At 38.2% G+C, this 14,545-nt stretch overlaps 1 protein-coding gene across 2 annotated transcripts in view; it reads right to left on the bottom strand.

Annotated features, from left to right (window-relative positions):
- NELL1 (neural EGFL like 1) overlaps positions 1-14,545 on the bottom strand; it is a 905,733-nt gene that overhangs the window by 447,759 nt on the left and 443,429 nt on the right. For both annotated transcript variants that reach the window (XM_072619341.1, XM_072619340.1), the window contains exon 13: positions 3,642-3,767. In XM_072619341.1, the coding sequence (XP_072475442.1) occupies positions 3,642-3,767 (126 nt within the window). The remainder of the gene's footprint in view (positions 1-3,641; positions 3,768-14,545) is intronic.

Consider the following 14,545-nt stretch of genomic DNA (forward strand, 5'->3'; position numbering starts at 1 on the left):
TTTACACAGGTTGAGAATTTCTAGGAAATCTTTAGAGACACTTTCCTATAACCTAAGCGATTCCAATTTGCACCTCAGTCTGGGAGGGAGAATCCAGCCAATTCTTGCCTTACTTTAAGTAAACCTTTCTGCAGACAGCAGACCTCAAACCTCACTCCCTCAGTTAGGCTCTGCAGTGGCCCTTCCCATCCTGGGCTCTGAACTGTGTATCTAGAATGATGCCTGGAGTCAAGGACCCCAGCACAGGCAGTGCCCCTGCTGCTGCTTCTGGAAGCTGAGCCTAGACCACGGACCCTACCTGCTGGGCAGTCCAATTCCTGTAACGTGAATTTGCATAAAGCAAGAACTGTAGGCTAATGTCCTATGGCAATGTACTGCCTGTTCCCCCCCCCCCCTTTTTCTATTTCTTACTTGGAAAGCCAAAATAAAGTTATTACATTTGTGAAAGGAACTGCAGACTAATTCTTAGATCCAAAATAAATCTGTCAAGCCATGATATGAAGACTTCCTTACCCAAAATGGAACAAAGAAGGTTTATCATTGAAATATTTGGATTGAAGTCCTCAGGGTAGTGGCAGTAGCCACTAGGTAATTGATTTTGTTCAGAGTCTAGAGAACTCTTTGAGCTAAAGAAGTGGATATCAATAGTGAGATGCTAAATATAAGGATATACAAAAAGGATAAAGGCTGTCCCAAGAGGGGTTTCCACATATGGTACACAGGGCTACTTAGATGCCTGTTGGTTCAGAGAAACAATCACTTGAGTAAAACCATGATCTGTGACCCTTAGGTAAAAGCATCTCAAAAGCATCATGGAGGTCTCAGTAGCTTCCTGCTCAAGCCAAAGAAGGTTCCTTATATGCCACATGCCCAGAGGTCTAACAGCTCGATTTCAGGTCAGTCTACTTGGAAACAAAGTCAACTCCAACTGCCCTGGGTCTGGTTCATAGCATCTTGTCTCACATTGAACCCAGCTGGTGGTGTGGAAATATGGAGGTTGGAGTTTCTGAAGACCTGGTCCATGAAAAAATCATTCAAAATATATAACAAAGTCTACTAAAATCTCTCATTAAACTATTCGGAAGAAATGTGTGATCTAAAAAATGATCTTACTGTTACAAGATAGACCATAGTAAATTTAGTACTCCTGGTAGAAACCTGGGTGAACATCACTTCATGGCAACATTGGGACGGTGAGCCCTTCATGCCAAGATGAATCTCATGGCTCCGTATGGAGAGCAATAGATTAGCAGCCAGAGGACCCAGGTCCAAATCTTGCCTCTGATATTTACTACCCATGTGACCTTGTAGAAATCATTTCACTTGTTTGGGCCTTTGGATTCTTTGGATTCTCTAGAAAGATTCTATAGATTCAGAAGACCGAATCTATAACCTAATCCTAATCACCAGTCTCAAGGCAGCTAGGTGGCACAGTAGATCGAGCACTGGGCTTGAAATCAGGAATACTCATCTTCCTTAGTTCAAATCCAGCATCAGACACTTACAAGCTATGTGACCCTGAGAAAATCATTTAACCCTATTTGCCTCAATTTCTCATCTGCAAAATGAACCAGAGAAAGAAATCACAAACCATTCCATTATCCTTGCCAAGAAAATTCCAAATGAGGTCACAAAGAGTTTGACATGACTGAGACAACTGAACAATTTATTTATTTAATTAGCCTATAAATTCTCCAAAAAACCAGAGATATTCCAGGTTGTTAAGTGGCCTAGGTTTTCTTTAAATCTTGGTCTTTTTGGTACTTATTTTGGATCTCTAGATGAATTATGGATTCTTAAGAATCCCCTGATCTAGTTGACTTCTTGATAATGATGAGAATCATTAGACATACTAATTTCAGTCTGACTTGGAGCAGAGACTCAAGCTTCACATTCTATAGGGACATTGTGGTATTAAGCCAACTTTTGTAGTTAAAAACAAGATCATATTCACCTATGTAGTCACTTCTTGTTTTGACTGCATTTATCTGAAGGTCTTACAGGAAACCAAAAGACACTGCCACTACCTAAATGCCCAAGTCCCAGAGATGACATCACATAAATGGTATTCATATAAATCCTACTTTCTACTTCCCAGACATACTAATTAAAAAGTGAAGAAGAAAGGAAGAAGTCATAACAACACTTGCATACATATTTACTATGACTTTCAGAAACTTTGATTAATTACAGGAATTCTTATCCAGACCCTCCCCCCACCCCTCATTCATTTGCTAAAGGACAGTGAATAAATCCAATTATACAACCATCAGTTGCAAAGTCACAAATCATTTCTCTTTCCTAATAAAGGAAATTCTTTTTTTAGAAAGTCCATGCATTCTTTAAATCATTGTTCACAGTAAAAAAAAAAAATCTTTACTATAAAAATTACAACAGAAAATTCTTATATAAAGGTGGTGTGTAGTTATGCCAATATTTTTTTTTCAGTAAAAGATACATGGACTCAGGAAATGGGTGAAAAGTGATTAAAAGTTGGGGGTTTCTGCTTTGCTTTCAAGTTTCAGTCCATCCATCAATAAGCATTTGTTAAATAGGAACCACATTCCAGTCACTGTGCCTAGTGCTAGGGATAAAATGAAAGGAAAATAAAATTTGACATTTGGAGATTGAGATTAGCACTCTAAGGGAATGTTGAAGGCCCTTAATGAATGTTAAATTGATTTGAGCTTAATGAAGGACAAATGTATGGAAAAGACATGATTTCTGCTACCCTGACTCCTTTATCTTGGCTTTCCTCATAGAGCTGAAAACAAATTGCTCATTCCTTTGTGTTCAACTCTTTGTGATCCCATTTGGAGTTTTCTTGGCAGAGATACTGAAGTGCTTTGTCATTTCCTTCTCTAGTTCATTTTACAGATGAGGAAGCTGAGGCAAACAGGGTGAAGTGACTTGTCCAGGGACACATAGCTAGTAAGGATCTGAGGCTGGATTTGAACTCAAGAAGATGAGTCTTCCTGACTTCAGGTCTAGCCCTCTCTGCACTATAGCACCACCTACCTGCTTTGAAAATAAATACCTTCAAATAAAAGGCACCAAAGACCTTTAATAGTGGTGACATCCCTGATCACTCCAATCTGAAGTCAGCATTGGCAGCTGATGGCAGAAAGGAGGGAGATAGAAAAGCCAAGAAATAATGGGCTACGTTTACTGATCCTTTCATTTACACCCTTTGTTTTTCTTCACCCTATATGACAAGTAAATTTTTGTTTCCTATTATTTCATATTTTAAAAAAGGAAAACAAAAACTGAATTGTTATAAAAAGACAATAAACTAAAATTTATCTGTCTTGGACAACAAAACCATCCAGCATCTTGAACCTCCAGGCCCATCTGCGGGCAGCTGTCTATGGTTGCTGTTGCGAAACCACAGTAATAATCTAAAACGTCAAGATGAAGAAGTAAACATTGGTTTATTTGCACATAAATGGCAAAGAGAAGGAAGAAATTCAGGAAGGCAAATATTCATGCAAACATGTGAATTTGTGCAGCAGGAGAGTTTGACGGAATGAATCAAGTAGATAGTAATATAGTAGGAACTTGATGATAAATGTAGATATAAAATTGGCAAGACATAATAACACCAGAACCCTAGCATTGCTCCATCACTGCTTAAGACTCACCTGTACACGAGAAATCATCTACACGGATATATCCTGGGATACAGTCACAGCGATATGATCCCGGCAGGTTAACACACACTGTGTTAGCATGGCAATAGTGCATCTTAGCAGCGCACTCATCGATATCTGAAAGAGAGAAGAACGAGAAAGAGACCTATCAGGAAAGCTCCCCAATAACTCGTTAAAGGTACAATAACTGTGGAATGAAACAGAAGACAAGCAGCCAGAACTGGCTTGACATATTAAGAGCAAAAGCTAAAGTGCACATGCATGGGACTGATTCTCAACCAACAAATATATATATTTAGAAAAGTGCAAGTCAAGATGTAACTGCTAACAACCTAGGGAGTAGGGAGGAAGAGTCTTACTTCTACAGTTTCCCTCTTAAAACAGAGAACTCTTTAAAAACCCGAAGCCATAGAGAGTTGTGTCCATGGTTTTGATAGGTGCTCGTTAATATTTATCACATGTCCACCATCCATAGCATAGTTTTACTTAGAAAGATCAAGGGAATAGGTCTAACTGTACTCATCTTTCTCACTAAGATATGTTTTACTCTATATGCTCAAAATGCTCTCACAGAGGGGCTCATTTTGCCCACAACAGACTGCCGATAAAGCAGCTGTAGCAGCCGTGCCCACAGACATGATGCAAATTACCGTACAGTCATTCAGCAATCCTATGACACATCCTGTGGGATGTTCTAATGGGATGTTCCTGCACAATTCACTATTCTTAGTGGGGGAGGAGAGGGCTATTTATATTCTTCTCTCTGGCTTTTATGATGGGAACTGAATTAACTAGCAATTGAGAGTAAGTTCAAATATATTTTGGTTGTAGTAACTGTTGAAAATTAGATTATAGCTAATCTAATAGTAGGACAGCTAGGTGGTAAAGTGAGTAGAGTGTCAGCCCAGGAGTCGGAGAGAACTGAGTTCAAATCTGACCTCAGACACTTGTGATGCTGGGCAAATCACAACTCTGTTTGCCTCAGTTTTCTCAGCTATAAAATGAACTGGAGAAAGAAATGGCAAACCACTCTATTATCTTTGCCAAAAAAAATTCTAAATGGGGTCATGAAAAATCAGACATGAATAAAATGACTGAACAATGATCATTCTAGTCGTCACTTTAAAAAACCTACACTTTGCAAAACAGGAGTGAAATGAATTGATTGATTGACAATATATGTCTAAAGATCATCATTGTGACTCTCTCTAAAATCTGTCGGCATGGCTGTTGCACATTAAAACAGGCAGAGTGTACTTGGAAAACTCACTCGTTTCTTTCTCTAAAAGAAAGTCTTTTTAAAAAATTCACAATAAAAAACATCATAGAGAAGGAAAAAAGGTGTAAAGGAAAATAAAGAGGAAAACAAATGAGAGAAAGAAAAGGAAGAGGAAGAAGTCAAGGAGAAGGTAAAGAAGTAATAACATCAGTTTCCTTAACAATAGGGTCTTCTAAGGGAAACACATAGTTAACTCACTTGCCAGAAATCTGATTTTATTTATGTAACATCCAAACAATGGGGACAGGTTGCTTTGACCCTTTAACTGAAAGAATAAGCTGAACAAGATGTGAGATATGATTGTGATGAAATATTACTGTGTTATAAAAAAATGATGAGTTTATTGATTTTCCAAAAAATGAATAGCCTTACACTAAATCTTGAAGAGCAAAATGGATCGAGATCATTGTATACAATAGCAATGCTGTTTTAATAACAACTTTGAGATACTAAGTCATTTCCACTTTTATAAATACACAAATGCACTAAACGACCTGTGAAGAAAGAGGCTATTTGTGTCCAGAGAAAGAATTGATCAATAGAAGTGTAGAGAGAAGGATTTTATACAACCATATAAACACATATGTTTGTATCTAATGGTAGTCATCTCTATGGTGGGAGGGAGAGGAAGAAAAAAAGGAAAAAAGAGAAAATTAAACGATAATTTTATTATGTATTTAAAAGCAATGGTAAATTGTACATGATACATTTGCAGTTTTATGTGCAATCACCTTTTTTTAAATCTACTGTAGTATGGAAATGCTGACTTTATTTCTTTGTTTGTTTAATTTTATTTAAAAAGAGAAAAAATGGACTAGTCTCAGGGTCATGCAATGATCTTTGAACAGCTATACATGATGCCTCATAAAAAAATCCCAAAACATTCTTTCAGGCACATAGGTGGGAATTAGATTGTGGTAGTTTCTTGTAAAGAGAGAAAAAAATAATCTATGTAGTTTCAGGTAAATTTTGAACATCAATGTGAACTTCTTGCTTCTAAATAAAATTCATAAATTGATGACAAATATTTGGCTATTTTTATGAGTCTGTGGAGAGAAACAAAATTTCTAGCCTCAAGGCTCATCTTAGACTGGTGAACTCCTCCACCCTTCAATGTCTATAGACTGACTGTTGTCCACATACCCCCTCAAATCAAGAAGAGAGAGGTTCATCCCTAGTCAGCTGGTTTCCAAGTAATAACTTCTTTGGCCTTGATATAGTATGAACTAGAGAAAAGTTATAATTGTGATAACAAGTGACACATATTTTAAGGTATATGAAGCCCTTTACACACATCGTTTCTTTGAATCCTCATAAAAAGTTCTCCGAGTTAGGTAGTAGATGTCTAATTGTGTACATCTGACAGATGAGAAAACTGAGTCTTAGTGAATTTAGGTGACTTGTTTATGGTCACAAATGAATAGCTATTGGAGGTAAGATCAAAGTATGTCTCTCCAAGTCCAGCACTGTGTTCAGCACAATAGCCTGACGCTTTAAAAAAAAGCATTATAATTATATTACATTTAAGACCTGTTCTTATAGCAACCCTATGAAGATAGGTTGTGTAAGTATCAATAATTCAGTCAAAATTTATGAAGTTCTTACTGTGTTCCAGCATTGTACTAAACACTGGGGACAAAAAGAAAGGTAGAAACATGGTCCCTGATGTCCAACCAACATTAAAATGAAGGAGAGAGAGCACACAGACAAATTGTTGAAACAAGATATACACAGTGTGAATGAACGAGAACCTCAGTGGGTAAGAATCAGAGCTGCAGGAATTCAGTTTTTGTACTAATTAAATGGGCAGGGAAAGGACTCAAGTCTGCAATTATTAGCCTAATAATATTTCCACTCTCCCATGCTAGTATGACGATACTCTGCCCTGGTCAGATCACCTCTAATGTGATCTTCAAAGCCTAGAAAGACAGCATGGCATAGCAGATTGAATGCCAGATTGGAAGTCATGAAGACCTGGACCTTCTCTGCACTATGTCAGAAGTGTCAAATATGTAGCCAAAGGTCTTGTGGTCCATAAAAAATTTATGAAGTCCCTGCAATGCGACAAGCATTGTGTTGAAGACTGAGGATATAAGAAAAAGCAAAAGATAGTCCCTGATCTCAAGGAGTTTGCAGTCTAATAGGGGAAACAACGCACAAACCACTAAGTACAAACAAGATATGTAAAATTCACCATGGAATTATTTTCAACAAATTTTCCTAGTGCATTTAATATGATTTCAACTTGAAAATCTCCCTTATATGGCTATATTTCAAGACATACTGAACCTAGTAGTTATTCCTCAGTAATATAATGTCATTCTGCTCCTATTTATCAGCCACCTGCCCGGGGAGAGAATTTCCTTTGTGTGAAGTATTAGGACTGCAAGAGAGAAGGAACTTCACGATCACCTGAATCACTGAATTTCAGCAGCATTGCAAGGGACAGTAGTAGGCATTTACCCTCTGACCTAGACCTGAAATAAACCCCTTCATTAATAAACTCAAGGAATAGTCATCCACTGGGTCAATCAATCATTCTGCCCATTCCATTTCCTAATTATTAGGAAAATTTCCCAGACACTAAACCTTAATTTATATCTTGGCTACTACCACCCACTGGTTCTGATTCTGCCCTCTGGAACAAAATAGAACATATCTAATCCAATTTCTGCATAAGAGCTTTTCACAAATTTGAAGAGAGCTAGTACGTTCTAACCTCATGTCTTTTGTTTAGCCTAAATATCACCAGTCCCAAAAGATATGGGCTCATGGGCTCATGTCTTTTACTGGTTTTGTTGTCTTTCTCTGTATCATCTCCAGCTTATCAATACTGGTCCTTCCTAAATTGTGGGAGCCAGAACTAAACATCATACATCAAGTGTGATCTGACCAGCGCAGAGTATTGAGATACTAGCACCTCCTTATCCCTGGAAATTCTTTGTCTATTCATGGACTCCAAAATCACATTAGCTGATTCATCTGCCATATTACACCATTACTTCATATTGAACTTGTGTTCCATAAATACCTCCAGTTTGTCTATTGGTTTGTTTTCGTTTTCTTTTCAGACAAACTACTGCTTAATCACGGCTTCTCCTTGTATTGGCAAAGTGCAGACTTTTTTGACAGTTATATAAGACTTGACATCTCAGATCTGTCAAGATCTAACTCTGCTAAGCCCCCTCACTGAAGCTCATGGGGCAATGTCTTGTCCCATTCATAAATAAGTAGTAAGTAAAAGAGCTGACGTTTCATTCAGCATCTTTTGACTATAAAACTGATTCTATTTAGACTATTTTATTCTGTCTCATTCTGACACCTACAGATATTGTCATTTTTAAGGGGAGAGGAATCTAGAGTGTAGGGCCAGAAACTTCTGACATAATGACCTATCCAACATAATACCAACTTCACAGAGGTGTAGCTATCTTTATATATCTTATGTACCATAAGACTCCATTCTCATTTCTGATGTCAGTTGCCACTCATTTACTTTGATGTCATTTTTATGCCACCTGCAGCTCATTAAGGAACATGAGAACTGGAGCTAGCATGGCACCCAGCAACCTAAAAGACTGACGGGGTATTCAGAGGAAGAGTGAAGCATCAGAATGTCCTCAAATGCTGAACTCTGCCAATGGCACTCTTTGAGTCAATTGCCTAGGTCTACTCTTTATTGAGTATCCTCCTGAGTCCTAATTAAGTTTAAACCCTTTCAAATAGTCACTGACTCATGATGGACCAAATGGCTAGAATGATATTCGGCGTTCTTGGTCTGTGGCTTCATATCTGTAAGTCTCATGCTTCCATTCTGCTACTTAGATCAAAATCATACCCTTTCAACTCAAATACACTGATTCCATTGTAAAAAAAAACTCTATTCCCACCCACTAGACCCTATGTCCTAGACAGAGCCAGATAAGGGTTGAATAGGATAGGACATGAAATCAAGTTTGCAGGCTATTATTTTAAAAAGAATTTCAAAGCTAACATAAAATGATTTCCATTCAGTAGGGGCACAGGGCCCTCATAAACCCATGGGAAGGAAAGTATTGTATAACTTTATGTAGAAGATGGGAAGACTGCCAGTTTTCTTACAGTAAATTCATTACTGTGCCCCCTCACAACAGCCAAGAGAATGGAGCTGAATTTTATTGATAAAGTTGTATAGCCATTACACAAACACCCCTCAACTTTTCCCTCGACCTTAGACAACAGGCTCAAAACCCAGTGTCAACTGATTTCTATCCCCCTTCCCAAGGGGTACATGAACTTAGATAAGATTTTCAGTGACTTCTAAGTGAAATTTAGCATTTTTTCAATTATTTGAAAATACCATTCTGAGAAAGGGTTCATAGGCATCACCAAATGCCAAAGGGGGCCATGGCACAATAGAAGATTAACAACCCCTTCTCTAGACCATTCCATAATGCCTGGAACTGAAGAGAAATGGCTTAGCTCTGTGTGATCATGGTCAAGTCAATTACCCTTTCTGGATCTCAGTTTCCTCATCTATAAAATGAGGGTGATGAAAGAAATGACTTTGAAGGTCCCTTTTGACTTGAAATCTATATTTCTTTGACTCATTTAAAAATGAAGAACCCTTTCAGGTTTGCCTCAGAGAAGGTTTAATCTTTAGCTAGTTGGCAGCAGCTGCCAGCAAGGTTATCAACATGGATGGCCACTTCTGAACTGTGTATACTTGACAACTCATAACCAGCCTGAATCTATAGGCACATTTCCCTCAGGACACCAGGCAGCTGTTCAAAGGCCTTGGCCTGACCAGATTTGAAGGAGTGACTCATCTGTAACAAGCTTATTTGATTCTGAACCATGTAAGCCATCTCCTTGTTATGTGGAATTTAGAGGCCCTTGGAAAAAACATATATTTTTGAAAAGCAGATGTGGAGAAAGATGAGAGACTCCAGGGAGAATTTGCTACATTTGTTTATCCAATCAGTACCCCTCTAAGTCACCTGGGAGACCATAGGCACACGTCAATGCTGCATTGTTGACTGCCCCTTTTTAATAGGTTTTCCAGTTGATGGCTTTAGCAATTCTGTTTCTTGCATAACTAACTATTTACTGGCATACATCCAGGCAGAAGAGTACCTCCAAATAAAGTATATATGTTGACTAAAATATCAGAAAATTAGCCTGACACAATTCCTCTTTGCACAGTTTCATCACTTGGCTCTCAGAGATAATAACCAAAGCATGGAGAGGTGGAAGGGTATGGGGATAAAATTGGCAAATGGGGGACCTTGGAATAACTAGAAAGAAGAAAGGGAGGAACTAGTAATAAATTCAGCTTCTAAATGGTAATGTAATTAACTGAGAAATTGCTAAAAATTAATATAAATTATCCTGAAAGTCCTTGGTGAAGGTTTCTGCCCTACAAATAGTTTCAACAAAATTTTTGAGGTAACTCCAGAAATATATTGGATTATATCAAGAATCACAATAGAATTAACAGCTTAAATGGAGGATTTCTTGACAAAATAATCTTGAGAACAACTTTGAACTGACATATTAAAAAAAACTGACACCCAAATAATAAGTTGTCGATCTATAGGCCACCTAAGGGAAAGTCAAAATGGATGTTGGGGTTTTTTAAATGAGAAAACTGAGGCTTGAAGAAAAATGTGAGTTAATTAGATTTAAAGACGGAAACTACCCACAGTGGTAAAATGAAAGACAGGGCTTCTATACATAGATTCTTCCTCAATAATGATGCCATTTCATTCTATTCTATTGGGATTTTCCCAAATGGTAGTGCTTCCTTTTCTAAAAGTAATGTGTAAAATTAAGATACTTACTCGACATATCAGAAAAATTCTTGAGTTTTAGCATTAGTCTGCTCAGGGCAGATGGATCTAACTACCTTTTAAAGTTCCAATAAAGGCTCAAAATCTTTGTTACACTCATCCACCCTGTCTTCTAGTTCATCTTCTCCCCCCCTTCATATATTGATGTGGAATTAATTCCCTCAAGATTGTTAGATCCGTGTCCCAGGAAGAAGGATTTCATTCAAAATTCAATAAAGCTAGCTTGGTCCTCAACATAAGATGACCTCTCCCATAGGGACTGGTCTGGTGATTTCACTTATATAGGGAACTCCAAGATGGAGGTTAAAAAAAACAAAACACCCTCTAACAATGTGGTTTGGCACATTCTCTGCAACTAAAAAATCTAAAAAATTAGTCAAGACCACTGAGGTTAAGTGATTTGCCTAGTGACATAGTATCAAAATTAAAAATCTGTCTGAGCAAGGACTGGAACTTAGGTGGGGTTTTTCCATCCTAGATTTGAGAGTAATCCCCTATCCATTACGCCATAATGCCTCTCACATCTGAAAAAGGAAGACATTCACCTTAAAGGAATTTCCAACATCATGCAGGAATTGTTTTTTACAATATTCCTGATGGTCACTCTACCAACTATTAGGCAGCATGACCCTAGACAAGTCACTTAAGATCTCTAACTCTTCTGGAGAAATAGTCCTTTCTGACTTAATAGAAGTGCGGAAAGAGGGAGACCATAATGTTCCCTGCTGATGTGTGTCTTTTCAATTCCATAAATATGAAAAGGATGTTATATAGCTATGAATATCAGAGAACTACAATCTTAGAAGGATTCAAGTTGCCGCAGATTCCTAAGGTTTGGGGTGAAGTAAATAGGCAATGTTGGACTAATCGATACTAACTAGTGTAGGAAACATTATAAAAATCATCATTTTTCTTAAAGAAATAAGTGGTCATACAAAGAAAATGAAGAGTAACGGACAGCCGAGGAGAGAGAGAGAGAGAGAGAGAGAGAGAGAGAGAGAGAGAGAGAGAGAGAGAGAGAGAGAGAGAGAGAGAAAGTATTGAGCCTTGGCCTGGAAGACCTTCATAAAGGGGAACTCATCATCTCTCATGACAATCCACTCTATTTTGGAACAGTTATAACTATTAGGAAGTTTTCCTTCTTCCTGAAATCAAGCCTAAATTTGCTTCTTTGTAATTTCAACACACTGTTCTTCATTCTAACCTCTTAGACAAAACAAGTCTAATCCCACTTATATATAACAACCATTCAAATACTTAAACACATCTCTCATATACCCCTGAGTCTTCTTTTCTCCAACTTCATCAACTGATTTCTTATATGATTTAGAGTCAAGGCGGTTCACCATACTGGCTGTATCTTTATAATACACTATTCAGTTTGTCTCATATAGACAAAGACAGAATTTAAACTCAAATCCCTGGGCACCCAATCCAGCACTCTTCCCACTACACCAAGTGTCTCCAAGTATAGTGATTCATTTGGCACTTGTAGGGTCTGTGGTATTCTAGAGATCTTTCCTAGCTGGGCCATGTAATAATCTTGAGTCCAGAGCTACTTCCAATAGGTGTCTCTATTGTGTTTCTATCAAAGAAAACCATAAGCTTTGAAAGAAGACTTTTAAAAAGTAAGCCAAAAATATTCATTGGATCTCAGCATATATCCTCAGGCAAACACTGATCATCATGAAGGCATGAGGTAGAATGAGAAAAAGCGGATACGAGCAGGGGCCAGTGCCTGGAACACCCTGACTTTTCTGTCCCTGTCCGATTTTTCCACACTATACAGACTCCAATTTTTTCTGTCTCACACTCATTACCATCCAATGGCATGTTCTCCCATATGGCCTCCTCCTGTAATACAGCCTAGCTTTATGCCCTATATTGCTTCTCTGACCTTTATAAATCAAATTCTCACATTTGATCATTTTAGGACTTAACTGCCTCTGGAAACAAACTGGGCCAAGGTACCCATTGCTGGCAGGGATTCAAAACCACAGGTGGAGTCAGAGTCATTTAGTGCTTCAGAAAGACCTATGTAAGATTAAGCACCTGATGAGAAAAAAGGCTTTGGGTTCTTTTTATTTAGTATTAGAGATTCATCTGTAAAACACGCAGCAGCATGTATCGGCTCAGGGACAATAGAGAAATGACGATTCATTCAGAGAGACTTTTTGTTGTGTTTCAAATATTCAAGCTCATGTTCCAGTGGTCTTTGGAGATGGTGAAAATATATGATTTATTTCTCTCCTGTTTGCTGAAGTCATTTGTTTTCCTTCTTAAAAAGCATACTTATGGGTTTTAAAATGGAACCTGACATGCCTTAATGATACTTCACATATAACCAAGCAACATGGATAATATGGTTCATGGCACCAACAGACACATGTATGGGGAGGGAGAGTGACTGAAAATCATCACCATTCATTATACCATAGGGTATGGAGTAGCTAGAGGTCAGAAGAGCTCCCTTCAGTGATATTTAATGAGCTGGCCAGACATGGCATACCAGAGTGAACGGAGGACATGCTTTGGAATCAAGAAGACCTGGTTCAGACCCCACCTCTAACACAGCCTGGAAGTAGAAGACTGAGCAAATCACTTAAATATCTCAGTGCCTCAGGCAACTATTTAATTCTATAAGTCACTGGAAAGTTGCTTACCTATGTTGATGGAAGGGTTTTCCATACTAAGGATTTCCTACACTGATAAAAATACAGGCATAAAGAAGAGGAGGAACAGGAGGAGGAGGAGCCATTTTTTTCCCCTTGAATTTTCAAAGATCTTAGAACTAGAGGAGATTTCGAATGATCTGGTCCTATCCCTACACATTTGAGGTAGTCAGAGCACTACGCACATTTCAAAGGTGAGATACCCAGAACCCAGAATCATGATCATAAGATTACAGATTTAGAGCCAAAAGAGACTTTGGAGGTAACTGAGTTCAACTCCACTCACTTTACAGGTGAGAAAACAGACCCAGGAAAGCTATGACTTACCCAAGGTCATACAGCTTGCATAGGAAAGTGGAAGGTGGGTCTTGGATCAGGGACCTCTGATTCCAGAGCTAGTACTCATTCTACTATATCACATCACCACCACTATGAGAGGACTAAATGCTATACCAGAAGCAATTTCTAAAAAAATCTTTATTCCCCCCACCGCCCCAAAAAGAAGAGTGTAAAAGGAAAGAAAAATTTTTGCAGGACTAAGATTTCCCTGTATACCCATGTATCTACTGTCTGTGGAGGCTAATGGGACTTGTCTGCTCATAATAAAAGGTCAACTGTGTTCTCCAGGCTCTAAATTGGCTCCTGTGGCATTCACCTTCATCACCCTAATCAGAGCTTTTTACAGATTCTCTTTCTACCTGTTCATTACTACAGTCCCTGGAAAATATTTATGAAAACTGACCCATGTTTTTGTAGTGTCCCTTGTCACCTGTGTCAAAAAGACTTGGCATCATAGCCTGACAGAATCTGGAGTCTGGAAGAAGCAGACTCTTTATTCACATGACAAAGCAGATTTGGGCAAGTCCTTAATGAAATGGGGAGGGGATGACTTTCAAAGAAACACTGTAACTTCTCAACTTCTCAGAGACTGGAAAATGAGAAAGTGAATACATTAGTAATGGATACAATGCCTTGTACATCTCTACAGCTATCCCTTTCACATCACAACTTTTCCCAACCAGGTTTCGATATATTGTGGCTTGGCATAAGAAATTAAATGGGAATTTGGGGAGAGTTTTGCAGAAGTCAGGGATGCCATGGAAAGGTCAACAA

The sequence above is a fragment of the Notamacropus eugenii genome, chromosome 6 (assembly GCF_028372415.1).
Source record: "Notamacropus eugenii isolate mMacEug1 chromosome 6, mMacEug1.pri_v2, whole genome shotgun sequence".
In the NCBI taxonomy this organism is placed as follows: Eukaryota; Metazoa; Chordata; class Mammalia; order Diprotodontia; family Macropodidae; genus Notamacropus; species Notamacropus eugenii.